At 48.1% G+C, this 27,824-nt stretch overlaps 1 protein-coding gene and 1 long non-coding RNA gene across 7 annotated transcripts in view; one reads left to right on the top strand and one right to left on the bottom strand.

Moving 5' to 3' along the window:
- The window catches only part of LOC147262124 (contactin-associated protein-like 4), an 83,059-nt gene extending 58,287 nt beyond the window's left edge, over nt 1–24,772 (bottom strand). For all 5 annotated transcript variants that reach the window (XR_015115968.1, XR_015115969.1, XM_086204534.1 and 2 more), the window contains exon 1: nt 24,552–24,772. Coding sequence is in view for 3 of the 5 variants with exons in the window: in XM_086204534.1 (XP_086060660.1) it covers nt 24,552–24,636 (85 nt within the window). In the remaining 2 variants the exon portion in view is untranslated. The remainder of the gene's footprint in view (nt 1–24,551) is intronic.
- On the top strand, nt 7,552–15,461 carry LOC147262125 (uncharacterized). 2 transcript variants are annotated; one of them, XR_015116143.1, is made up of 3 exons: nt 7,552–7,910; nt 8,044–8,261; nt 13,708–15,461. It is a non-coding gene; the product is annotated as an uncharacterized LOC147262125 (long non-coding RNA). The 2 variants fall into 2 exon arrangements; XR_015116144.1 differs by having other exon boundaries at nt 8,019–8,261.
- Nucleotides 24,773–27,824: the final 3,052 nt, after the last annotated feature.

The raw sequence follows: 27,824 nt of genomic DNA, 5'->3' as shown, positions 1-27,824 counted from the left end.
GTGAGATGCAAGGACCATCGTCTCTAGTGTTTCAAGTTGTCGTGTCTGCTCTGTTTTTCTTTGGTAAATATCTGTGAGCTGAAAAAGATGTGTTTATGTCCTCCAGCTGGTCACTGACTTTGTCCACTTCCTGTTTGGAGCTTTGTACTGACACAACTGCCCGAGTGAAAATTCCTACAAAACAGCGGGTTAACGCTTGTATTCAGGAGCGATCTGCTTCAGGGAGACACGCAGCAGTTCTTCTTACTGTAATTCCAAAAAAAAAAAAAAAAAAATTCTTAAAATGATGCGAAACACTCGGGGAAGCAAAGTGCCGTTAAACAGAGCCAGAAAAATCAGACGAAGGAGGTTTTCACACGACAGCAGCTTCATTATCATCATCCCCGTGAACATTAAAACATGAGTAGCAGAGCGGAGTGTAATGAGTCAGACGCAGGTTTAATGTTCCCCAGGTGGAAAGAGTCTTTCAGCAGTAATCGCTCCGTATTAGATGGAAGAACAGTGGAATCATGTCCAGTTGGATGAACCAACCGTGCAGCGACGGATAAATGGGTGCTTTGATCGCAACACGCTGTGGAGACAAATGGCCTCGAGACCGGCTCGTTGCAGGCAGCAACCGATGCAGATAAATCAGGGAAATCTTTACTGCTGCACACACTTTAATGCTTTTTAGATGATGGGTTGCAATTACAACATCTTACATTGTACGTTCTGTGCCATAATTATACCTTTAACTGGCTTCTCTCTGGCGTACAAACCCAGACACAGAGGGAAGGCGTTTGATCCTGGTGTATGAAGACAAATGATATCTGAATCCAATCAGACGTGTTGTGATGCCTCACAAATCCATCAGGAACAAGGGAGCCCGCCCTAAAGTTCAAACACCAGGGGCGAGTCACAAAAAAAGACTTGGAAAAACTCAAATGTAAACGCAAGAAAGAGTAAAAAGTGGAGCTGATAACCCAGTAAGTGACAGGCGGACAAACAGAGCCTTGGGCTGGATGTCCTCACCGTGGCGTCCTCAGTGTGATGGATGTCGTTTGAAACGCATCCATACTTCTGACGGCCTTCGTCGGGAGTTAAGTGAAATATTAATAACAGCGGGAGGGCTGTCTTTTTTAGATTATAGGCACCCTAAATACTCTTTAAATATACAGGGACGTCAGGGGACAGCACATAAATATACAATATGTTTTCAATTTAAAAAACAATCAATAATTTATAACAATTATGTATTATACATCACGAGAGACCGCAGCTCTATATGCAGAGCTTGAGATAGCAAGTAGATGATGAAGTGTGGTTCGCTCCGCGCCGATGAGCTGCACCTCCACCAGAAACACACTCACACTCATGAACGGCCAGTTCATTAATATTCAGCGTTTTCCCTGCCAGCTGAAACAATGAGCAACGACCAAACAGCCTCCGTCTCTATTAACGGATGTTCCCCTCGCCGCCGAGCCCAGAGCCAATTACAGTGATTCACACTGCCGCCGCGTCCAGGACCACAACTCCGACAACAAGACTTTAGAGTCGATTACACTGTCAGTATTAGTGTACTTTATTTGAACAGCGCGACGTCTTCATCTCCCTCTCAATATCCACAGAAACCTGATGAGTGCAGGGGTACCTCTCCAGCCCAGCTCTGGATCAGATGGTCCTGCCGTAAAGACTCGGCAGGTAATATCAGATAAAGAGGTTTTATTCCTGAGTGGGATCGTCCGTTACACTCGTGGGTTCAGCTCTGAAGGGAGGTTAACAGTGTTTGCTGCAGCGCAGCAATTGCTAGCTAGTAGTTGCGTACGTGAATCATCGACAACACACACGGGAAGGTGTTAGCACAGCTGCCGGGAACGAGAGGTGACGAATGACGGAGGCAAACTTCTGCCGTGGGCTGTCAGGTTTGCTTATTTTGACCCTGGTTGTTTGCTGGCTTCTCTCACTCAGAGGATAGGAGGCGGCTGCATGACAGGCCAGGAGATTCTATTCAATACATTTTAGCTGTTGTGGAGTCTGCAATACAAGAAAAGTATGTAATGGCCTCCAAAGCCAACTGACTGGGGGGGCGTCCCTCACGTAAACCCTCGAGGCCCCCAGTTGGAGGCGCGAGGGTTCAGTTTCTCTCCCTGCACCACATGAGCACATCCAAACCTTTAAAGAGGCAAAATGAAGCTCATTAAGTCCGAGAGCAGTGCCTTGCGGTAGATGAGTTAAAAATACTCTGAATCCTAAAAAAGAAGTAACAGCCTTCATCTCTTGACATTCAGCTGTGAAACTTCTAAAATGTCAAGAGGTTTAAACAGAGTCTGGCATGTTTGTCAGAGCGAAAGCACCTCCTGAAGCCGGAGTCATCACAACACCGATCACAAAACGTCTAAGCTCCAGGCCTGCAAGTCAATCACTGAACGATTCAGGGAAATCATCTTTTGAACGGCTCTTTTTAATGAGCTGATTTGAGACAGACATTTGAGAAGGAATGATTCGCTCCAGGGCAGCACGGTGGAGCAGTGGTCCTCCCTGTGGCCCCCAGCAAGAAGGTTGTGGGTGGAGCAGTGGTCCTCCCTGTGGCCCCCAGCAAGAAGGTTGTGGGTGGAGCCCCGGCTGCAACACGGGGTCTTTCTGGGTGAGTCTCCATGTTCTCCCTGTTCCTGCTGGGTTCTCTCTGGTACTCCAGCTTCCTCCACAGTCCAAAGACATCAAGAGGGACCAGGTTAATCCAGACTCTAAATTGACCGTAGGTGTGAATGTGAGTGTGAATGGTTGTCTGTCTTTGTATGTTGGCCCTGCCATGGACCGGTGACCTGTCCAGGGTGAACCCCGCCTCTTGCCAGTTGACGCTGGGATAGGCTCCACCCCCCGGCAACCCTTAATGTAGGAATAAGCGGAAGACGATGGATGGATGATTCTCCCCACCACCGATCCACAGTTTGCTGACACAAAGTCTGGAGCTTTTTACTCACAGCAAGAATTATTTAAAAACTGGCTTTTACTCTGCACACGAGCGTCTGGCTTCACAATATTTACTTTGACAAAAGCCCGAGAGGCGTTACAGGTTCCCTTCGTGTTCATTCCAGCTGCTTGCTAGCATCGGTGCCACTGAGGGTCTTCGATGATGAAATGATCTCCAGTCTCAGTTCTGTTTTCCGCTGTTTCAGTTCATCAAAAATGAACCATGTTGATGTTTAATCATACTGGCAGTTTAGAGCCGATCTTTAATAACGCCGTTCTTAATAAATGAGTGCTTTCATCCATTATTAAGCGCCATTGTTTGACATCTAGTGGTTTTAAATGCTGCCCAGTTCTTTGGTCCTCTGAAGCTCCTCCTGATCATCCCTCTGGGTCTCAGCCTGACTGACTCCTGCCATTGTGGGTGGGGTGGTGGTGGGAGGGGACCCTCCTGTGACCCTCAGGTGGATTACAGTGGTCTGAAGAGGGGAATTTAGAGGGACGGCTCTCCAATGCAGAGTGCTGTAATCCCCGGGGAGAGAGTGTGTGGTCAGAGCAAAGCCTCGCTGAGGAAAACGCTCACATGAAGAGAGAGAGAGAGCAGAGGAACGTGAAAACATCGGGTCACTTTTCCTCAGCAGAGCTTTGGCATTTAAGAGCGGCCGTCCTTGGCCACGGGTCTAGTGGAGCATAAACCCCGACGGCCCGCAGGAAAATAGAGCAAAATGTTGAATACCTGCAGCCGTGAACCTGGACGCTGACCCGGCCGTGTTTGACAGAGAGCTTCCTGGAATATTAAACTACCGCACCTCCCTCCCCGACAACACAAACATATGATATTGCTTCTCTTTCTGTCAGCCTCAAGAGGATGTCATGGCAGCGTAACAGTTTCCCCCTGGCAGTGACATTTTAGGCATCTACGCTAACAGCAGTAAACACTGACATTTCTCTGTCTCCGAGGACTGGCAGGAGTTGTACTACACTCGCAGCAGATAAGACGGAATACTGTGTCAGACTAGAATCCATACAGCACAGGATAATTGTGGGCACCGAAGCTGATAGGCTTTTTTAGTCAAGATAAGAGGACAGGTGGAGGATGGGAGAAGAGCTGATTCAGGCCATGCTTCACCCAAAAAATGACTTTCGCCTTCCAAGTACTTGGAAATAAGTGTCTTCAGCTCAGTAAGAAAGCTTTTTTTCCCCTCCCGCATCACTTCTTTGCGACATTCGAATGCAGGAAGAGCCAGCCACGTATATTCAGGCTGATGCTTACAACGTCAAAACTGCCCAAACACGCCAGTTTGCAGAGTCACCGTCCACGTCCCCGTCATCCAGCAGCACACTCAGTCTTGACAGGTTTGCAGTTTTGCTCCCAATTTGATCCACGAACTAAGCTTTGGTAGCTCAGATGCTAAAACAGTGGAGGGGGAGTTCGATGTAAGGCAGAACACGACTGACAAGAGCAGGAAACGATCGAATTTTACTCCTTTTGGCCATCCTGCCAATTTTGTAATTCCCGGGCGAGTAAAGTGTGATTCTTAGCCGTTTCTAAAGATTACAAATCTCTTGAGGCCTTGGCTCAGTCAAGGACAATGAATCACCCCTGACATGATTGGCAGACTCCTACTTGGCACAGGAGCGACTCTGAGGAACACCACAGCTCATTCGCCTGCATTGTCCACTTCCTCACGCTTCTTCTGAATAACAAAGTGTCCACAGAGTCGGTGACAGAGCTGGAGACCCTGAATACAGATGAGCTCCATCCATCACCTCAACAAACAGCAGTGAACAGAAGGTCCTGCACTTTAGAGCTCCCTCCGCCCCTCCAAAACCCAGAGTTCAAGGCTTCTCAGTGTGAACTGAGCTGACCTGTTTAGCCATTCACAGCGTGCAGGATAATGAGGCTCCCGCCATGCTTGTTATTGCTCCAAACACTAACAGTCCTTCTCAAGCAGAAAACACTGATATATATTTTACTAATGTGCACGACTTCTACCTCAGACTGAGAGAGAGGGAGAGAGAGAGAGCCTGAAGCAGAACTACAAATAACCTGGGTGTGTTTGCTCCTTCCTCCCTGTCTGTTGGAAATCGAATTCATCAATAAAAGTGGATCACTAGATTTTTCGAATGCACTCCAACATCGGTAAATGACTTTATCATCCAGAATCCTAGCATGCAGTTTTGCAATCGTCAGAATTTAGACCAGAAAAAAAAAGGAACTCCACCACAACATAAATCATCCAGGAGACATGCAGGAAACAAAACAATGACTGCTATTCTTTTCTTGGTTTAATATTTCCTTTACACACAGAGCTGGATTGATATTCCTGCTATGTCGATAGAACAAGCTGATTAAAGTTGTTGTTTTATTCAACAGGAGCCAGCATGTGTTCAAAAGCTCGCGGTGGCCGACTTGTTAATTGATTAATTGAAATGCAGAGCCGCGCACTGAGCTAACAAATACCCTGAAGGTAAGGACATGGCAGGAGCTCCCCTCTCCATGTTTAATTGGCATTGCTTTTCCACATAATTAATAGCACAGGATGAAAGAATCTGATCAGCTGGGGATCAGCGTATGGCTCCTTCCATCTACAGCCCCACAGCAAACAAAGCTCCCATCAAGCCTTCAGCTGTCTAGTTTGGTCCCTTTGGTCCTCACGGAACCTTAATGGATCCGAAAGTTGTTAAAAAGAAGAACAAGCATGTTTGACGACTGAGGGCCGGAACAGGGAACAGAAAACATTCAAACAAAAGCAAAACTAAACTAAACAAAAACTAAACCTCCCAAATCTAAAAACGCAACACCAGACAGTCACGTTCCTTTTAGTGTGACAGAGACGCAGTCACATTTTACCTGAAATTCTTGGTTGTATTGAGTTTGTCAGAGTGGAAACGTTCATGTTTTTGTCGTCTCTTCCATTTTTTATTTTGCTGCGGTCCTAAACTGATTGTGGAATAACTTACAGACCAAAGTACATTTAAATTTCAAAAGTGTCATCTGCACACAAAGAAACCTTGAAACACGTTCTTGCATATTTCTGCTGCAGCGCAGATTAAATTGTCCTGGACGGACGACAGCAACAAGGACTGGCTTCTGCAGAGAGGTTGAAGCAAGTTCTCTGGGGAAGGACCAGCGCCTCGTACGGGCGTATTTGTATACTGGACGGCGCCTTCGAGTTTGTAAAGGTTGTTTTTTTTCCGTAATTGTTGGTTGCTGTAGCTGCTGTTAGCTGACAGCCGCCTTGAGCCTCAAGCTAAATCTGCGTGAAGATTATCTTGTTGAGCAAAACATGTGACATGCAACAGAGATTATTTTTGGTGATAGAAGTCTGACTTTTGCCTGAGCCAACCCATGGCGACACTCACTTGTTTGCTAGCTTGTTAGCTAACTTGCTGTCCCTGCCGCACTCTATTCCCAAACTTTACCAAGCAAACCTGCTTCACGCATGATCCTGCCTGGCTCAGAGGCTGGTCTGCATAGTGTGGTGGACTTGGTGAGAACACCAGCACACAGAAAGTGGGAAAGGCTGAGGAAACTGAGCTCATACCCTCAGCTTTGTTTGGGTTAGCGAGGCGAGGTGGCTGCCCACTTTAGCTGAGCCAACTTTACACTGAAAGTACAATTAATTATGAGATTGAATAACTGTTAAAATGCAGTATTTGATGTCAAAGGTCTCCATTTCACTCATGAATATCAAACATATCTGAAGTCATTTTAATGAGAGTCGCACTCCATCTCATGTCTTCTGACTATTATTACCAACTCGACCTCCCTTATGGATGTGCACTTAATGAGACAACCGTGTTTACTGAAACCCAGAGAGACAAAGTGTAATTATAGCTTTGCTTCTTCTGGAGTCAAAAGACCTGGCAGCATCAGATGCCTCATATGCAAATGAATATGTGTACATTATGCAACCCACACAAGCAGCGTCCAACAGATACATCCAACCGCTCTGCATATGATCAATCTACCACTGCCTTTGAAAGGGGAGAACAATAATCCTTCTCATTAAGGCTCGTCACACTGAGCAGCGACGTGGGAGGCTGCGTGGGAGGCAGACATCAACCAAATGAAGAGATCAAAACAGAACGAGCCACATCACGGCAGCGTTTAAAATCATCTCTAAACTGCCAGTTTTGACTCACGCAAAGAGAGTTGGAACAAGCAGCAGAGGAACGGACGCTTTTAATCCAAAATGGCTTGCAGTAAAGTGAGGAACGACTCTCGAGCTTTGGTGTCCGTTCATGGGGTAAAGTTCAGGGAAAGAAGTGCAGAAGGAGACGGTGAACGAGTCGGGTTCAACCCTTAAAAAGTCTGAAGACCACAACAACAAAATGACAATGTACACGTGCACTTGAACTGTCTCTCCCCTCCAGAGCCTGATGTGCCTCAACAGGACATCCGTGTCATTCATTTTTAACTCTTGAATGTTTTGAATTTGTATTTTCCTTCATTTGATCATAGTGTTGTTCCTTGTTTTCTTTGTTTCTTGTGTTTTTGTCAGGTCTTAAAGCCAGTTCCTGTTTTATTTTGAAAATCACTGTCTATTTTCCCGCCCTTTTCAAGTGAGCGGTCCACCTGTGACCTCGCTGTGTCTCAGCTCTGCTCCAGGTGTGTCAGTTCTCATGGGCTGACCAGTCTTAAGTTTCGTCTCTTCATTTCAATTTTATTTGGATGAATGACTCAAGTTTTCCCGCCCCTGCATTCCGTGGGGAATATTTCTGATTGGATCTGTAAACCCTCGGTCTACAGGATTATTTGGGTGGATGGCCGCCTTCGTCAGCCTTGAATTGGGATTGGACTGGAATATCCCGCTGGGGGAGAGCAGGCGCCTTGGTGTGACGGTCATTTAACTCTGTGACGCGATTCACACAGGCGCCCCAGAGGACGCAGCTCAGCGGCGACACATCCTGAGTGAGACCGCTATGGCCGCCGGTCCCCGGGACTGTCGTGTAAAAATGTAAATATGTACAAAAATCTACCTCCTTATCTTCTTCATTTAATATTTTGTCTCTATTATAAATTGTTTGTTTTACTGTGTTTAAGATTGTGTTTCATTTCTTTTTAGCTTATTTTTTCTACATCTTGGACAGGTGACTTCCTCCGTCTTTATCCTGACTGCGACATGGAGCACTGCAATCCAACAGTTTCCCACTAAGGGATTAATAAAGGATTTCTGATTCTGACTCCGACCATCGCCAGACCGCCTCTCCTCCATGAGTCCCAGCGAGTCCCTGTTAGCCCGGGACCGGATCACCCGACTGGACTGGATCACCCGACTGGACCGGATCACCCGACTGGACTGATGTTGGTAAGTCACGATGCCGGTTTTCCAACGACTCCTACGAGGTGATTTTTGTTGTTTTCTGGTGATAAACTGGACCTCTGTTTTTCTGTGGAAGTCAGAAGTGAAACAAAATGATGCGTTTTCCTTGTTGACTTTGAGCTGAACTTGGTGATTAATCAGCGCGGAGGGTACAAATGGAATCAAATGTTCTTTGTGTGGTTCGACACAAACTGATGCCTGTAGAGGGACCAGGCTGCCCCCCCCCGCACATACACACACACACACACACACACACAAAACTTAAAAGTCCAACCGCCACATTCCTCTTCCTAGATAATAGAGTGTGATGCTCCACTTTGATAGCATGACCCCCAATCGGGGAACCAAAAACTGAGATTGCTTGGTTTGTGTGTGCGTGCGTGTGTGTGTGTGTGTGTGTGTGTGTGGTGGTGGTGGGGGGGCAATCCTGGATGTGACTCCCAGGACGAACGTCGTGGCTGAGCAGTCGCCTGTATGATTGGGCGGGTGCAGGCCTAGATGTCCCTCTGGGGGCAAGCATCAGTGACATTAGACTCAAGCGGCCGGCGAGTCGCGGGGCGATGCGAATCCTTTGAGGCTGATTTAATACTGGATGTTTTTAGAAGTTTCAGCCACGATGGCGACCCACCAGGCGGCTGCTGGAGGAGCCGAGGTGAGCGCTAACGGTGGCTGGTACCCAGAGATGCATGAGTCACGGCGTCACAGATGCTGAAACCAGACAGTAAAACCCGAAACACTCGCGGTGAATCATAATGCCAGAATTATGCAGACTTGGAGGGAATGCTGCAGGCTACATCACTCATGCTAATGGCTCAGTGATATGTATAATAAATATCTACTTATCTACCAGCTGCAGTAAGTTAATGATTAGAATATTTTTGCCTCCTAATTGAAAACAACACATCTCCTCGGAGGAGGAAAAAAAACTGTTGTCTCTGTATTGCAGGAAAAAGTGTGAAAATATTCATGTCTGCCAGGCACTAAAATTAATTTATTTGAAATTGAATGGGACGTTGGGGACTCATAGATATGAAGAGGAAGCAGCAGCACAGCTTCAGCTGAGTGGTGATAAAATATTGATGCAGCATGTTATATTATAGCACTTGTTTACTGGACTGACCTAATTGTTCCCCTCGCTGTGACGGCGTGCTCAGATCCGTCAGGTAACAGGAGTTTGACAAAGGTGCCTTCATTCGACTGGAAGCCAGTGTTTGATGGACGAGGAGTAAATAAAGATTTAGGAGTGTTAAAATCTGTCCTCAGCCACCATCCAGGTGTGTTTCTGCCTTTCAAGTACAAGCAGGTGTCTTCAGATATCAAAGATGTTTGTTTTTCTCCCTCCTGCACTTCTTTGTGACACCAGAATGCAGAAAGAGCCATGCATGTTTAGCTTGAAGCTAATCGTCCCGTAAACGCACAGTAACCAACAGATGTGTTCAAGTGTGTTTGTGAGCTCGAATCAAAGTGTTTTGAAGATTGTGTATCCATAATTTTGGACGACGCGCTAAACGTTCTGCGGTGGGCACCATCGCTCCCTGTTAGCATCAAGCTAAATGTACGGGGCTCATTCTGCATTCTGAAGTCACTTGTGAGAAACGCAGGAGGGAAAAATGAGCGCAGGACATCTGTTTGTGAGAAGAGATCCATTCTTGGGTGAAGTAGGGCTTCATGGGATCGACCATAAATGATACGGGTGTGTTTGTACGTCACAGCTTGTTGGTCAAACACTTCGACAGATAGATTTTGAAAAATCTGAAAATCCCGATTGAACTAAGTCGTAGATAAACGGGAGTTCATTTATGGCACAGAGAGAAAATGGAGAATCACACAAGCTGAGCTAAAGTGATAAGCCTCCTCTTCACGCCATGAAACCCTCCGCTTCCTGTTTAGAAAATGACTGCTGGTTAGAGGGCAGAGGACTGGAGGTGGCTTTTGTTCTCTGCCTTTCTCACATTTAATCTTCCAGCCCACCTTTTTCAAGAAGTTTTATCTTTGGGTTGGTAACGCACCTCACAGAGATTTCAATTTTATGTCACTTGGGGGTCAAATTTGATCCCATGGCTGAGATATGACCGGCTAAGACCCAGAAACCCTCACACGCTCAGCGCCCGCAGAGTCCAGTCACATCTGTTCATGTTGGACTTGTTTTGTCTGATTTGGAGGACTATGATCCCAGGGTGAGCCCGAGCGCCGGTCAGCACTCCAGAGAACCACCAGGGTCAGAATCTACTCGCAGGGATTGGGGGCCATTAGAATGAACCTTTGTCCTGAATCACCACCCTGCATGCTAATGCTGTCCTTTACTATCAGTTATGACTCCTGAAAAATTTGTAAAAGACACGGCGTCAAAGTGAAGCAAGAACATGTGAAAGGAGGAGGAGAGAGTGATGAATGTATCGGTGAAAGGCGGCGAGCAGCTACGTTTGAGGCTGGGTTTAGAATCCGCGGACATCTTCTTTGAGCCGATGTTCTGCCTACGTCTGTGACATTTTAATTGTCTGGTGTGCTTCCTAGAAAGTTGAACCTTGTAAATTATCAACATGTCTCAGCGTGAGAGTGGCAGGCGTTACGCACGTTATCGTTGGAGCAGAAACACAGCTGGAGCACGCAGCGGCGCAGCTAACCCTGCAGCTAACCCTGCAGCTAACCCTGCAGCTCCTCCACAGCGCATGACTCTTCATGTGAAGCATAGCGGGCTCAGCAGGATGAGGCTGCCTTCAGCTCGAGTGTAATTTAGTGGTGTTGTGGACTTTTCTGCTGTCAGTGTCTGAAAAGAGGACAAAGGGCTTCACTCTGGGCTTTTAGGATGAACAGGTGATTTGGAGCCTCCTTGGCCATGAGCACACCTGTCAGAATATACCAGCAAACCAGGATCCTTTCCCAAACTTAAAGTACAAATGCGCAACACAGAGGTGACAGGAAGGACTTCTCATGGAGACATTGCGAGTGAAGCGGAAACGACATAAAGCGAGACAGCCACTGCCCACAAACATCCACCAGGGGGCAGTTTGAGTGTCTTAGATAGCTCAGCCCTTCCTTTGCTGCTGTCACTCAGTTCCTCCCAACATCCCCCCAGCTGCTGGGTTGTCAAGGTAACATCAGACATGTTTATAGTTTTGTAGGTACGTGGCTATGGAGTGATGGAGGAGGCTGTCGCTTTAAATCCACGTATCACTAGAATCTCTGTTTTTTTGTGGCCAGACATTCTCATTAATATCAGTGCAGTCTTGGTGGGGGGGGGGACCAGAATGCCATAAGTTGCAGGGCTGTGTGAAATTCAAAGCCGAACATGAAAACACACGCACACACACACACACACACACATATGCACACACCCACTCCAAAGCCAACAGTGGGTGAAATTGTAGAAGCAGTTGAGAGTCACGGCAAGGAGACGGACGGGACAGGACTGCTCAATTCTCAGAGCAAAACTATCTCCTCGTCCCTTTCCTTCTTCACACTGGTTGGTCCCTCCCTCGCTTTTGTTGACCCCTCCACCAACCTCATCCTTCCGCTTTTCATCAACTTGTTTCCCATCCTCAGTATCTTCCTCCAGACCTGCTGTCCTCACACTCACCCTGACAGCAATCCCTCCTTCTTTTGCCTCTTATTTCCTGTTATGAAGTCAAATCATCTCAAAAAAAGTGAGTTGGTGCATCTGGAGAGCAGATGGTGGCCAAAAGGCACACGGAGCAAAGTCAGTGAGGGATAAAATGGGAGCTGCAATGGAAAATGTCACAGCAGTTGTGTGAGACAAAGAGGGAATACTACAATCAGACAGCCCGCAGACTCCGACCTCTAAAGTTTATCATCTCATTCTTTATATTGCTTTTCCTCCTTGTCTTCTCCTGCTCCTCTTCTCCTGCTCCGCTCCCCCATTCTTCACCCTCATCATCCCTTCTCTTCCTCCTCTTTTTCACCTCAAAGTGCTCGCTGCTGATTTAGCTCGATCTTGTAGTGTTGAAATTCAGCCTCAGCCTTACATCTTTAATGGCCACTGACTCAGCTGTGTCCTTCTCTCTAATACAAACTGACTGGCTCTGCTTCTTCTCATCAGCAGTCACCGAGGAGCAGCAGGCTGCCGAGCTGTGGTCACGCAGTGTTAACTTCCCAGAAAATACACAGCCGTGACAGCATTAAGCAGTAATCAGCATCTATTTTAGTGTGTAACAAGGACACGTTAGAGCCTGGGCTCAGGCATTTGAAGTGATGTAGAAATCTATCATTCTCAGCAAAAGTGCACATTTCAAAAATAAATGATTAGATGGCCGTTTGCAAATTTTCAAGGTGAAGGGGGGACGTGGAATTTTTAAAGGTGCACGCCAACTTTTTGAGAAATATTCTCATCGCCCATCGTCCCCAGAGTCTGACAAGACAGAGGTCTTCTTTCTCTATGGGCGTAAGGGAGGTGAGACCAGTTTGCAGCTAGTTAGCTTAGCACAGTAAATGATAGGAGATGGTCGAGTTAGCATAGCTCCATTCTGTCCACTCAGCTTGCAAATCCCTTAGTTCTTCCATGTATCCTGGTTCAGGTTGATCAGGATCCAGGTCTTCATTCGTCCAGAAGGAATCATCATCGTCCTGTCCGACAAAGTTAGCCATGATTAGCAGTCGCCGCAGTCTCAAGTGTGCATTAACTCACTGCTAGGAGGCTGGTTCCAGCTACGTAGGAGTCTGACATCACAATGATAATTTTGATGTGTTTCCTGATGAATGTTCAGCTCCACGTATGAATGCCTGGAGGAAAGTGCATTTGATTACTTTTGACGGAGGTATGCTACACAGCCCATCCACTGCCATTCAGTGTGCTAAGCTAACTAGCGTGGGTCTCAGCTCTCTAGAGAAGGTTGTCCACCATGTTTGTACCAAAAGGTACCTTCCTAAAGCGTTGGCGTGTCTCCAACAGGTGCTTGGTGTGGTGGACAGACAGGTTGTGGCCCACATGGACACAAAGCCTGAAGGTGAGGTGTGTGAAGGTGTGAGCTGGTGTTCGGGTCCAAGACTGTTGCACTCCCGCCACCCACTGGGACAGTGTAATTATTACACTGCTGTGTAACGGCAAATGTTTCGCCGACTCTTTAATGAGTGCCGATCAATCACTCATGCGGCGGTGCTGCTGCTAAATGCTATATTAATTATCCACTGTCTGCTGACAAGTTGTGATCTAATTGTGCATCTGGTGACAGTGAATTATCGGATTCAGATCTGGAATTACGTCAAATTAATGAACTGTCCTGAAGTGATGCATCGCTAAATGAATAGAATCATGGCAGCAACCCACAGTGGATGAGACAGACCAAAGAGCAGAGACAGGCGTTTGTCCATATTTAGTTTGGTATGAAGCTGCTGGCTGGTTGGCGTGATTTATCTGGTTGTAAAGAGGAGAGGAACCTGTAAATCTATGATTTTATTCTCCTGTTTTTTATTCCAGAGTTGGAAGAGGGAGTGACTCTGCAGTGACTAGCTTAGCTTCGCATGAAGAGAGGAAGAGGAAAAAGCCGGTGCTTGGTGCTCAGGTAGAGACAGCAGAGTTCAATATCAACAAACAGATCATCTCCTCCGTTCACGAATGGTCGCTTTGCCACCTTTAAACAACTTAAAATGACCTGAATAATGGGAAGAGGGAAAACAATCCAGAGGTTCGTGGTTGGAGGTGAGGTGCAGTTTAACATCCAGGATCCAGAGTTGGAAGCGACACATCAGCTGAGACGTTGACAACCCCCAAGGATCCATGGCTTCATTCTTTTAGGAGTCAGGTTTCCTGCCTTGAACAAATACAGCAGGTCCTGATGTCAGATGTGTTGCTCTGGTAGCTCCTCGTGAAAACTGTTCCTGGGTTAATAAACCCAGATTCATGACTGGTGGCTCCACATTAATCCTGTCACCTTGACTTCATCAGACCCCATGGCTCCCATCATGCCTCTACTTTGCCTTCACATATTTCCATAAATGACACTAAAGAAGAAATATGGAGGGCATTTATCCTCCGCTACGTCCCTTTTTCCCTCATCCTGGCTCTCACTAATGCTGCCGTCTCATGAATCGTAAAGGAGCCTCGCCACGTTCTATAGTTTATATTCAAAGGTTTATGTTCTTCAATGCAAACAACCAGCTGAGTGAAAAACCATCAAGTCCCATGAGGCAGAGCTGCAGCTCACCTGAAGTAGGCTGCTGAGTTCACACTTTCCTAGTTCAGTCCTTGAAGAGCGCAGGGTTCCTTCATGAGCTCGGAGATTTAATCAAGCGCTCCTAATGTTCCCCCAGCAGCTCCACAGCTCCAACCCTGGGAGAGGGAACCCTGTAGCCCTCGTTGGGTGAGTAATAACAGCCCCGAATTCCTTTCAACATTCATGCATACTCAAATCACGCAGTCTTTAATTTGATGTAATTAGCAGAAAAACTGCAGCTGAGACTAAAAACATTTCTGCTCCTTCAAGAGCAGTTGATGGGTGAAAGCCTGGCAAGATGAGAAAAAAAAAATCGCTACATAGTAATGAATTTCTCCGTTACCATCTGTCGGCAGCAAGTCACCTCCCAAACACTCCCTCAGACTCAAGAGAGGACTCTTTCTCAGCAGAGGGAGAAACCTGGTGTTTGGTTCCTCTGTCCTGACGATGCGTCTGAACTCTACCTTGAAAAAGAGATCTTTAGAACCCTCGTTGACGCGTCTCAAAGGCATCAGAACTTTTTAAAGTGAGACTTCAGTTGAGGTCCTGGTATTTGGACCCGGCCTAAAACCTCGTATGGATTTAGCTGGATTAGAAAACTGGTCCCCAGCTCACTGATCCAGAACACAATCCAAACAATCTCAGGGATTCTGAAGGCCCAAATGCAGATTCCCGAGCCACTGTCTGACATACTGGCAGTTATATTAAATAGTGATGATATGATGATGATTTTAGGCATTTGAAACATTTTTCTTTCAACCATTTCGCACAAAATCAGGGGTTTTAACTGGACATCGCCTAAAAACTGGCCTGGAACAATCTAAAGGATCCAGAATCGGATCCAGATGGCCTGCAAGCTGAAGCACCCTGGGACTGTTTGAGATGCTTCCTGAGGGCCAAGCAGGTTTGGTTCGCGGCTAAGATGTTTTTGGAGGACCACGTTGTCGTGTCACTGAAAAAGAAAACTAGACCTGCTGCAAAAAAAAAAAAAAAAAAATAGAGACGTGACGTCTGCCCTGTCCAGGTGATCAGAGATTACCGACCACAGCGTCAAGCTATCGGCTCCTTTTAAATTTGTTGCAAAAGCGACTGTCACTGTCCGAGTTGCTACACTGGTCTGGATCGCCGCTGTGTGAAGACCGTCGGTGCTCAGTGTCACAGGACTCGTTTCAGATGTGCTTTCAAGCAACTTTTGACTTGGAAACTTTCTTGTTGAAGTCCAAAAGGAAAACTGGTGACACACACACGCAAACACACACACGCAAACACACACACACAAACACACAGGGAAGAGGTGTTGCAGTATTATCTGTCATTAGGCCAGGATTAAAGTCATTTAGTGTTCTTCAGATTATCTGTCATTAGGCTGTGATTATAGCGCACGCTCCACTGACTCCAAATCAGCTCAGAGGAATGACAAACTCCTCTAAGAGGAGTGATGATGATGATGATGATGATGATGACGAGGGGAGAGAGAGGCGCATACCGGAGGGTGACGGTCGTGCAGCTAATAAGATTAATAACGTTCTCGTCAAAACTGGCGAACTATGAACAAAGTGTGTGTCATCACAGCTGGACCACGTGGGCCCGAACTTGACCCGTAGCTTTGGCCACAGACGACAATCATCATGGTGGCGAGAGTGACTGTCGCCTGGAGACAACAACCAAACTTCACCCAAAAAGAATGTACTTGGCATTCACACAAACTGACCTCTTGTGCTCAGGGAGAGGGTTTTGTTTTTTTAAACTGCTTCAATACTTCTTCATAACTCCAGAATGCAGGAAGAGCCAGCCACGTATATTTAGCTTGAAGCTAACGGCGCCCCATCGATCATCAGCAACAGCGACACTGCCCAAAAATGTCAGCTCATGAGCTCTGGAGTGCATCGTCTGGTAAATGCACGCGTACGCTCACACAATGCTGCCAGGCTGGGAGAAAGTAAATGGAACCAACGTCCTGAAATCCGGCGTATGTGTGTTTGTGTGTGTTTTTAGGTTCAAAGACGATAAACTGGAAAAAACTAAATGGACTTTGTAGTACAGTGATAAACTGAACCACCTTCCATCTGCACATCCATGACTGTAGAACTCAAAGGTTTTACCCCCAAATAGTAAATTAGGAGTTCAAGCGTCATGGCTTCCCTTCATGTTTGGTGCTTTACCTTTAGCGTTAAAACCACTGAAGTAATAAGGAAAATACAACCTTTGCCAAAGTGTAGCGGCTCCCTCTATTCAGCTGCGTGCAGACATTGTCCCCGGCGCTGGCGGAGCACGAAACAAGTGACATGTGGAGAGACGCCATGGCCACTGATCAGGTGGGCTCTCTGAGGTCTGACCCGTGGAAGGCTACTGTCGCTGTTTTCTTTCTTTTTGAATAAGTTTACTCTGCGTATCATCATGCTTTCATCATAACTTTTTATTTTGTACATCCCCCATCTATTTTCTATGCCGCACATCCGTAAAGGGTGGTGGGGGGTGGAGCCTATCCCAGCAGCCTTCGGGTGAGAGGCGGGGTTCACCCTGGACGTGTCATCAGTCCATCGCAGGGCCAACAGAGGTTCAGTATCTTGCTCAAGGACACTTGGACATGGTCACCGTGGGAAGTGGGGCTCGAATCAGTGACCCTTTGGTTACTAGAAGGCCACCTCTGAGCCACGCCACCCCTTTTTGTTTTGTTGCTGTCTCCAAATTTGCTTTCATTCAACTTTAATTTTTTTTTTCTTGTCCTCTGTTTTAATAGTCATGTTATCTTCCTCTTAAACACTGTGAATATTTAATGTACTTAATATCTTCTGTTTGTGACTGAAGAGGGAGAGGGAGAGGGAGGGAGCCCCCCCCGAGGGAGCCCCCCCCCCCCCCCCCCCAGAGCTGCTCAGCAGCAGGTCACAGCCGTCTCTTTCTCTGCAGGCAGCTTCAACTACTGCTTACATAAACTTCAACCTCGTGTTAGTTTTAACTCCCAGGACTCATCCACTTAATCAAAACCTACAGTGAAACAGAACATACATGAATTTATTACACGCCCACTTGCCGGCGCACACACGTGTGACGGTGCCTCTGCACACACAGCCCATCTTTTTCTCCTATTCAAGGATAAACTTCTCTCAGCAACTTGTCTTTAACCTGCAGCCTGCATAACAGTACCAGAGCAGTACCAGAACAGTACCAGAGCAGTACCAGAGCAGTACCAGAGCAGTACCAGAGCAATACCAGAGCAGTACCAGAACAGTACCAGAGCAGTACCAGAGCAGTACCAGAGCAGTACCAGAACAGTACCAGAACAGTACCAGAGCAGTACCAGAACAGTACCAGAGCAATACCAGAGCAGTACCAGAACAGTACCAGAGCAGTACCAGAGCAGTACCAGAACAGTACCAGAGCAATACCAGAGCAGTACCAGAGCAGTACCAGAGCAGTACCAGAACAGTACCAGAGCAATACCAGAGCAGTACCAGAACAATAAAACTAGGTGTGGCCTCGATCTCCATCCTGGTGCCGGTGTACGGTGTTGATTTGGAGTCTGTCGGTCACATGACGTGGGAGCTGATGAACAAAAACCAGAGTTTTGCCGTGTGTGTCAAAATATCGATTTTGCATTCAAGAAAAATAAACGAGTATCCATGTAAGACATTCTCTTTTATATTGATAGTTTTTGGGTGTTTCTGGGGCAGCGTCACATTGCCGCACCAACAACGTGGAGAAATCAAATCAGCGTTGCGACGGCAGCCTCACCGCTGGCTGGGAGGACGCGCGCGCTAACTAAATGCTAAAGACAGACTAAAGCTGTTCTCGCACGCCCTGCAAACATGAGCTTCTCAGGACATGAACCTGAGGGGCTGGACGGGAAAACGCAAATACGGACTCGAGCCTGCCAGCTGATGTGTAAACAGAGCAGGTCGTTTTTGAGGGACTCCACTACAAACGCGTGGGCACGCCGATGGCTGTTCAATCACGCCATGAAACTGGAAATATGCGAACATACAGGATGCGAATGTCTGTCTGGGGCGCAGACGAGCTGGCGGAAGCTGTGCTGGTGAGGGCCTGAGCTGAAACCGACTAAACGAAGCTCAGCACCATGGAATCTCATTTCAAACCTCCTCCAGATGTGGCCTGGATCAGCATTTCGTGTGCTTGCCATCCTGACGAGCGGCTGTCCAGACAATCACGAGGATGTTAACGTCTGCAGTGGAAAAGCAACTGACCAAAAGATACAGCAAGAGCTCCTTGTGTCAGCCACTGCCTCACGTTGAACCACATTAAAGGCAGTGCTGTATCTACCAGAACACCTGCTGACACACTAAAATAGAGCTAAACAAAATGACTCTCATAAACCACATCAAAACCTCCCCAGGACGCAATCACAGGCGCGGTGGAGTAGAAACAGAGACTTCAAGAACAGCAGACGCTCTGGTGTGTGAGGAAGTCTCATCAAGTCTCAGGAGGGACGCACGCTGGCCAGCTAGCGCTCCTTTCTTTGACTGTCCGACAGTGTAAGGAGAGAAAAACCTGGTTCTTCCATCTGGAGGAGGGCTTTCTGCTGCCTCGACTACAGAACAGTGAAAATGTTAGCATGTGTAGTGCTTGTGGGAGTGAGCTGCCGTCTGCAGCTCCTCTGTGCAGTCGGATTTGACATCCAACCACCTGAAGCTTTTAGTCCTCATCTCCATGTAGCTGCTAGAACACAAGGGCAGCCTGTCGGAGGTCAAACGTTTGTTTACAGGAGCTAAACCCAGTAGAGCGTCCGCTGGCGGAGCCGCCTGCTGGTCTGAGCAGTGAACGCTGGTCAAGATGTTTTAATTGAGAGAATATTTCACCCTCCGCCTCCATCACTGCAGCTTTTTTCTGCCCAGACGCACTGGAGGTTTCAATGTGAGTTCTGATGGACACCAGCGGGTTGGGATCCGTCCCTCACGTCCATCCCCCAAAGCTTGGTCCCATTTGTATGTTGCAATGTTTTTATTGCCGTCTGATTTCCGAACAGAAATGCAACATGACTCAGAAGCTCATCGGACCGACACCAAGACGGCATCATCGTGCTTGAAAACGCCAAAGAAACCGTCTCTACCTTCGGTTGCGTCCTCCTACGTTTGACCAGCAGATGTAAAACACACTGCTGCTTTGTTTGCTTTCTGGACTTTCAGACCTGAAACAAACCCAAATAAAACTTTTCCAGGTCTCAGTCTCACATTTGATCCTTGATGTTCAAGCCTCGGTCAGCATGACGAGACGTGACATCATCACATTGTGTTCAGACTCCTGTGCGATTGCTGTGTCTGCAGAAACTGCATGTGCGCGCGTTTACTCTGACGTTCCCACTTGTTGCTTTGAGAGGCGACGTTTCCTACTCTGCTGTTCTGCCAGGAGCTACGTTACTGTTGACTGGGAGAAGAGAGCAGCTGGAACCCAGCTCTGATTGGTTGGATATTTTCTTCATACTGTGTGTGTGTGTGTGTGTGTGTGTGTGTGTGTGTGTGTGTGTGTGTGTGTGTGTGTGTGGCTGCAGGGTTCAACTGTTGAGCTCACAGATGCTCTCACCAGGCTATCAAGCACTGGCACCTGCTGCAACCTGGCAGCCCAGGTTATGTACACGCCACTGTTTATGGCAGGAAAAATAATTACAATTTTGAACAATCATTCCTCGGTCTTTCCAAATGCCCACTGACGGTGAGACCGCACCTGCTCTGGAGATGGAAGGTGCGGGTGGCTCCTGCAGACACCGACCAGCCTGCCTTCCTCCCTCTGCCTCTACCAAGCTGTTTATTTCAACCCACAGCGACTTTGTTACGCTGGTAATATCAAAAAGCCATTAAATGCGCGGTGACATGACTGCCCTCCAGGAAGCCGTTTCGCACACGGATTTTCTTGAATCTCATCACCTCCCCCCCTCAGCTCACAAGTCATCGGAGCGCCATCTGTGACTGCTAAAATATGTATCTATACTTTGTTGTCGTTTAGCCCCACCTCCATAATGAGCAGTGAAGTGTCTGCAGGAGGGAGGCTCAGTCTGAAACCTGCGGCTGCTGCAGTCTGTACTTATTCCACTGCTGTGGTTTATGGTCCGTGCGTGATGAGTGTGCTGCTGGGTCAGGCTGACGCACTGAGAGAGAGAGAGAGAGAGAGAGGGTGGCAGGCAGAGATGGCAAAGGAAAAATGAGACGAGAGAGAAAAGGTCGAGCTGCTCTACCAGGAATCCTTCGTCCAACTCTGAATTTATGTTGCTGACCCAGAAGCTTGCGTCACCATCATAAAATCTTCACTTGTGATGACCACAGACCTCATCTCAGGGACCTGAAATGGTGTTGGCTCTCACCAGAGCCGGACGAGTCACCATTCCAGCGTACTTTGGGGTTTTCGGTCTCATTCCTGGTCTGTTAAACAGAGTCCAGCTAACTTTATCTGGTGGAGGTTTCTGGCTCCCAAACTGTGTGTTCACACCAAACGCGAATGCAAATTTCGCGTCACCTTATTCGCGCGAATTTGACTGCTGGATCATTTTAGTGTCCATTTGTTTCATTCGCGCAAATACGTGAATTCGCTCACTTGCCCGAGTAGCGACTATTTCTGGCAACATTTGTTTCCACCATTTTACCATGGATATTCAAAGAACTGCTGCGTTCTACCTGCTGTGGAAGGCCGAAATATGTCGGAAAACTAAACGCCGTCGTATCTGGGTTCACAACACCATCCAGAGCCGAGCTCAGCTCGGTGAATTTCACCGGCTCCTCCAGAGGCTGCGTCTGGATAACTGCCACTTCCAGCGGTATTTTCGGATGACGACTGGCCAGTTTCACGACCTGCTAGCTAGGATCGGTGACAGATTTTCACGAATGGACACCAGCTTATTGCCTTGCCTTGCCTTATTCAACCGGTTCTTGTAATTTAGACACGTAGTGACATGTAGCATGTCGTAGTGACCATATTTTCAACTTGCGCAAATTTACGCGTTGCGAAATTCGCGTCGTTCGTGCCACCCGACTGAAAATTCACGTCATTTGTGCGTCTGCATAGACTTTGTATGGAAACAGTTCGTGCAAAAGTGCGAATTTGTGTTTGGTGTGAACACTCAGAAAAACTCCAACAGCACTCATGAAGATGCGGCGCAGCCGCGGCTACGCCAACCTTCCACCTACAATACTGCCTCAGGGTAGCTGCCTGCCAGTGATGGTTCCTCTTACTGCAGCGACAACGACAAACTTCAGCGCAGTTCTATTACTGATTTTCAACATAAACTGTTCAAACTGCATCCCAGAGCTTTTTTAAAAAGGGGTGGTGAGTCCAGCTGGTGTAGGACGGCTGCTATGGGGGCGCGGGAGAGGAGAATCGGGTTGATTTGAGGTCTGAGACGCCTCCTCCAGCGTTCCCGAGTGGAGGCTGAGTCACTCTCCCTGACCTTGAAGGGTAAATGTTTCCTCGTGAATCCTAAATTCCTAAAGGAAAAGGATACTAGCATTACTAAACTAGCATTAGCCACCAGAGGAAGCTAACGGTGCAGCCTTGCCAACCGGATGTTCACTACTTTGGAGCACAACACAAACTCAAGCGGTGACACCGTGTGTGTGTGTGGGGGGGGGGGGGGGGGGGGGGGGGAGTCCTGTGTCTCGACTGAATTGTCTTGTGTGTGTTCTTCCAATTAAACATGAGAACAGAATCTGTTTCGGTCTGTTGCCTTCCATGTTTCGGAAGTCAGTTCAGATATGAAAAGCCTCTCGTGCAGTGGCTCCCTACCTCCTCCAAATCAGGGCCAACTTTTAAGTCTCAAAACTTTTCGCAGCCCTCCTCCGACAGCTGTGGATTCACCATCAGTGTCTCGTCTCTCCGTCCTTTTACTCCTCCCGTTGCTCGCCAGCTCCACCCCTACACTCCCGTTTCAGCCATCAGTATCAAATGTAAACAAGCCGCTGCAAAGCAGTCCTGCCGAGAACGAAGATTTCCTCTCATTTGCTTGTCACACATCGAATACTTGAAGGAAATACAAAACAAAGTATTATTTTAACGTTTTAATATCCTTTTAAACGTGACTGAGTTTTAAACTTTAAAACATTATTGTGTTTATTTTTATACAATTACATTTCCACCCGCCACAAATATCTTACTATTTTGGAAAATAATTTGGCCCACTTGCAAAAACTTTGCGGCCCACCAGGGGGCCGCCACACACAGGTTGGGGAATGACTGCTCTAGTGTGTAGGAGGCGCTGCTCTCAAATACATCAGTCTGGGCTTCCATGTCCTGACAACTAGCCACTCGTGTGTGTGTGTGTGTGTGTGTGTGTGTGTGTGTGTGTGTGTGTGTGTGTGTGTGTGTGTGTTCAAAACCCCCTAATTAGTTGAGTAACAACCGTGATGATGCGCGGAGAGAATCTGAAAAAACCTGTCGAAGCAGAACGAACAAAAGAGTGGAGAAAACAAGGGGGGGTCACAAAGAGATGTGGGGGCTTGACTGTTTTTCGGCAGCGGGGGGAGGACAGGTCTCCGGGTGGAGATAGACAGCAAAAACACAGAGAGGAGAGAGAAGAGGGGGATGTGAGGAGGAAGAGTGAAGCACAAAAAGATGCACCGAAACACTTAGCAGCAGGTGGAAGCTTTAACAGGAACACACACTCTCTCTCTCACACACACACACACACACGCCCAGGCATGTTAAGCTATCGATGCAGCAGCCAGCGTCTGAGTTACTTTGAGGCCACAAGATAGAAACTCGTTCTCACCATTTGCGGAGACAGAACTGAAGAGCACACATCCTTGCTTTAGCGTAGCCACAAATGAGCTAAACTGAGGGAACAAGTGATATCTTGTGGCCATGAAATCATTCAAGGGAAGAAGTTGTGTTTATAAGTGTGTACTTCTGTGTGTGCACACACGGGACTCTAGGATGTGTAGTAGCAACTGGCACTTGTCATCAGTCCTCCGTGTTTGTCCTCTCATTCATCTCACATCCTTCACTTCCTTCTCTTTGTGTGCTGCTGATTCACCACCAAAGTCCTGCGGGCATCGCTGGTGGGGGCGGGGCTAATACAGGACCTCAGGAACAACATGTTGGGGAGACGACCTTAGTTCTTCACAAGTGGCCAACGTTTGTCCTTTTTCAAAGACGTAAGTCATCTCTTTTTTAAATGAGGGAACAAGTTGTATGTGGTGGCCTCAAAGTCAAAAGAAATTTCCTTCATGCCAACAATGTTTCTCCCTCTGCGGTCCGGAGGAGAGAAGGAGGGATGGAGGAGGACAAGAGACGGGACTGAATTCTCTTACAGCTTTGACCTGCAGCCTCTGACACGCCGCCGCTTCACGCTGACAATACGAGGACTAGATGGGTAAAGGGAGGGAGGCAGGTGGACGGAGGGTTGTGGAGACAAATGAGAGAGGAGGCCGAGCAGATGAGGATCAGGTGGAGAGCTCCTGCTGCTGCATCAGCCAGACTTCTCCTTCCTCACTGAGGGTCATCAGAATGCATCTCTGCTCCTCCTCCTGATTCCAGGACAACCGGCTCTTTCACGCTGCATGGCATGAAATTACTCAACATTTAGATGAGAAAGTATTCACTTTCTTCTCATCTCATCACCATTAAGGTCGCCAAATCTCTCAGCGCCTCATCTCCAACCTGTACCCCCCCCCCCCCCCCACACACACACACACACACACTAACACACTCGTCAAGGATGCTCATCCTGCTGTGCTGAGCACCAAATTACCTAGAAAACAGAGCGGTAACCTTGGACGAATTCTTAGTGTTGAGACAGAAAGCAGCTTTGAAGGAGAGAATCTGAACGCGACAAACATTTGATCCAATTAGTAATTAGTCACAATTCAAGTTGATGGAGCAGCGCCAGCGCTGACAGGCTCGCTAAATATTCCTCATTTCTCCGCGACAACTTGCATCCACGGATGCGTAACGCGCTAAATCCAACAGAGCAGCGGAGTAAAAGGCTCAAGCCCCGGATGTCAGCACACAGGAGCCGGCACCACCGGGGCTGGTTCGCGTCTCTCCGGGCTGTGCTACAGATATGTGACCCCGGTTACAGCTGCAGCCTCTCCGGGTCTGCGCTACCGGGACTCGCTCCGGTTCCTCCGGGATCAAGAGGGGGGAAAAGAAATGCGCGCAGCCCGCTCACCTTCCCCGGTCGTCCCGCACGAACTGGAGAGAAGCAGCGCGACCTGAGCGATAATCCCAGCGAGTCTGTTAGTCTCCGGATCCATGATGAAGCGACGGGGGGCTGGAGGGAAGCCCGGCTGGAGCACGGAGGAGAGAGTCAAGCAACCTCTCCTCTCTCCAGCTCCGAGAGGAAGCGCCTCAAACTTAACTGAGGGGAGAGAGAGACAGAGGGAGGGAGGGAGAGAGAGACACACGCACACAGAGAGAGGGAGAGAGAGAGGGAGAGAGAGACACAGAGGGAGCGAGCGAGGGACACACGGAGGGAGGGAGAGAGAGATAGAGGGAGGGAGAGAGACACACAGAGGGAGCGAGAGGGAGAGAGACGGAGGGAGGGAGAGAGAGACAGAGGGAGCGAGAGAGGGAGAGAGACAGGGAGGGAGAGAGGGATGGAGAGAGACAGATGGAAGAACACAGACGCAGGTAGAGAGACAGAGGGAGGGAGAAAGACACTAGGGGGGAGACAGAGGGAGGGAGAAAGACACTAGGGGGGGAGACAGAGGGAGGGAGAAAGCGAGAGAGACTGGGGGCGTCAGTGGATGCAGTTGTTGGGTCATCAACCTCTGTCTGAAAATCTTTTCCCTGAATTTAAATCTGCTGAGCTGGGACGTCGATCAGTGGTTGAAAAAGATCCCTGACTTTCTGGGATCTGTCCTCTGGGGATCAAGAACGACGTCGCCGTCTTCGATGTTTGCCTGAGGAGGAGGAGAAACAAAGAAGAGGGAGAGATTTGACAGGAGGAGGAGGAGTGAAGCACAAACAGCGGGAGTCTGATGAAGACAGAGATTAAGTGTCTAATCTGCCAGGTTACCGGAGCATCTTGTTGACATGTTGACACCTCCATCAGGCTTCTAAGCCTCACCTGAGGTTTTGCAGCATTTCGCGACACATTCAACCGCTTTACGACACAGCACGTGCTGTGTCTGTCTTTTTTCCGTTAATCCAGTCCTCGTCTCGCTCTTTCATTGATTGGCTGCTCGGTCAACATCATCCATCGGCCGAGCCAACAGGAAGTTCAAATTCATCGGCCCGAAGTTGAATGAGGCCTGGTGTGCGTGCACCTGAGTACGTGAGTGTGTTCACGCTGACCTCTTGTGACACTGTAGTTTCGGTTGTGAGTCACAGCTCACCAGTCTGATGTCTGCCCCCCCCCCCCCCCCCCCCGCTTTGTTAGCTTCAGGGTTTCATTGACTGTACTCAGTTTGACGTGGCTTCCTGATGAGCAGATTGCCATCTTCCATGGGAGCCTCCAGCGTGTGTGTGTGTGTGTGTGTGTGTGAGGGTACATTGTTAAGTGCTTTGAGGGCTGCTACAGTAGAAACCTGGGCTATAAATAGAACCCACTTACGTCCTTTGCTTGAACTTTCTGACTTTCAAGTTCCGGATGTTGCAAACCGAAGTTCCTCCTCTGTCTTATAAAAGTGGCTGAACTGCGTCTGCCGGGTTTGTTTCTATTTCGCCGTTGTGCTGCTGCGGTCACAGATCCAGTCTTCGCCGGAGCAGTTCGTGCAGGATAAACTCTTAGGAATGGAGCCTGACACAGAGAGAAACATCATCAACATCAACTCTGATGTTGACAGAGTTGGAAAGGTTTGGTCGCACATTAATTCTCATGAGTTTGTGCTGAGTTAGACAGAAGGGCGCTGAGCTGGAGAGGTCGAGCCTCGGAAACGACGCTCCTGCCGAAGATGAAACCAGGTGAAGGTGATGGTGGATATAAAAGCAGCAGATGAAAGGATTCTGCTCTCGTCTTCGGCCTCTGCCGGACACCGTCCACCGGGTTCTTCAGCTCAGGCTTCTCCTGGGGTTTGTCAAGTCCAGGGTTGTGAGTGAGCCAGAGGGGCTCCGGTCTCCTGTGACGATCTCGCCAAGGAGACGGTGTTTGCGGGTCTCAGGTTGCTGGTTCCATTTCATGTTCTTCACGTTTGTGAGGATTTCTTTCGCTGCTGCTGGGAGGAAGCACAGAGCACGTGACACCTTCTTCTTCTCCTCTTGACACATGAGAGTTAAGTTCCTCCTGACTAGCAGTCGCTAGCTTGGACTCTCGAGAGGACCGCTGAGCTGCGATCAGTCCCGACTGTTCCTTCGCCAACTCAGCGGCGATGATTCCGTTTTCAGCAGGAACTTCAGTGGAGGAAAGTTGTTCAGCTCACATCTCTGTATTTTCTCTTCGTGGAACATTCTTGATTTCTTCTTCTGTGAGATACTTTAAAGTGACCCATCTGTTAGCGGTGACGAGGTTACGTAAACCCTTGCGCTCGCTGGAAGGAACGCCGCACCACTTTACAACCAGGCCTTCATTCTATGTTCTCATATGGTGACACTTGCATTTTTTTTCCTGCATAATTTATTCAGCTCTGAGTTATGTAACCGCATGTTTTATGCTTTATAAAAATGAAGTTGTCGGCTATATTTGAAGCGCCGACTCACAGCTGTACATCTACCTCAGAACAACTAAGAGCTGCAGTTACGCGCGTCAGCAACAACGTCGGCGGTCATCCAAAGCACAAATTGTGCAGCAGCCGTCACGCAAAAGCACAGGCCATTCTTCATGCAGCTGAGCGTGAAACTCTGAATAAACATCAGTGTGTGAGCTCAGATGAGGGCAGGAGAATGTGAACCCTCATGAAAGAGGAGCTCTGGTAGCGTTCAGCAGAGCTCACGCTGGCAAGAAAGTACCGAAAAACAGAGGAGAAAGAGGACGGCGGGCTGGGAGAGTCAGTAGGGGCACGTCATAATGGAAACCCACCGAGAGTTCGGACAGCAGAGGAACCGGATAATACTCGAGGAACAAGGGAGCGCAACATGCACTCGCACACCTCAGTCCTGAAAGACTGGGCACAGAGAAACCAGCTGGTTGTTCAATGTTGAAAACAGCTGGAAGGAGAGCTTCAGAATGAGCAGGTTCCAGGTGAGAGGCTGTTTTAGGCTGCGATGAAGAGTTTTCTTTGAAAGACTTGAGCTGCTGGAGGCTCAGAGCTTCTCTCTCTCCCACACTTTCCCCCAGAAAATCCCCCCGATGAGAGAGAGGCTTCACTTTCATGTCGCGGTGAAATTTCTGCAGAATCTGTTAAACAATCGATCCTCATTCATATTCAAAAGTGACAAAATGGTTCTGTGCTTGTTGACACGTGTCAGGTGGCACCATGAGCAGGTTGTCCGTCCAATAAATCAAATCCGAGCTCTCATGACTCAGTCACAGATTGCCAGGAATTACTTGTTGAGGTATTTACAT

Source organism: Aulostomus chinensis, chromosome 5 (genome assembly GCF_037954235.1).
Source record: "Aulostomus chinensis isolate RoL2024-O1b breed Wild chromosome 5, RoL_Achi_v1.0, whole genome shotgun sequence".
Taxonomy (NCBI): Eukaryota; Metazoa; Chordata; class Actinopteri; order Syngnathiformes; family Aulostomidae; genus Aulostomus; species Aulostomus chinensis.
The sequence above is the reverse complement of the archived record's forward strand: the minus strand, read 5'-3'. Positions and strand labels throughout refer to the sequence as shown.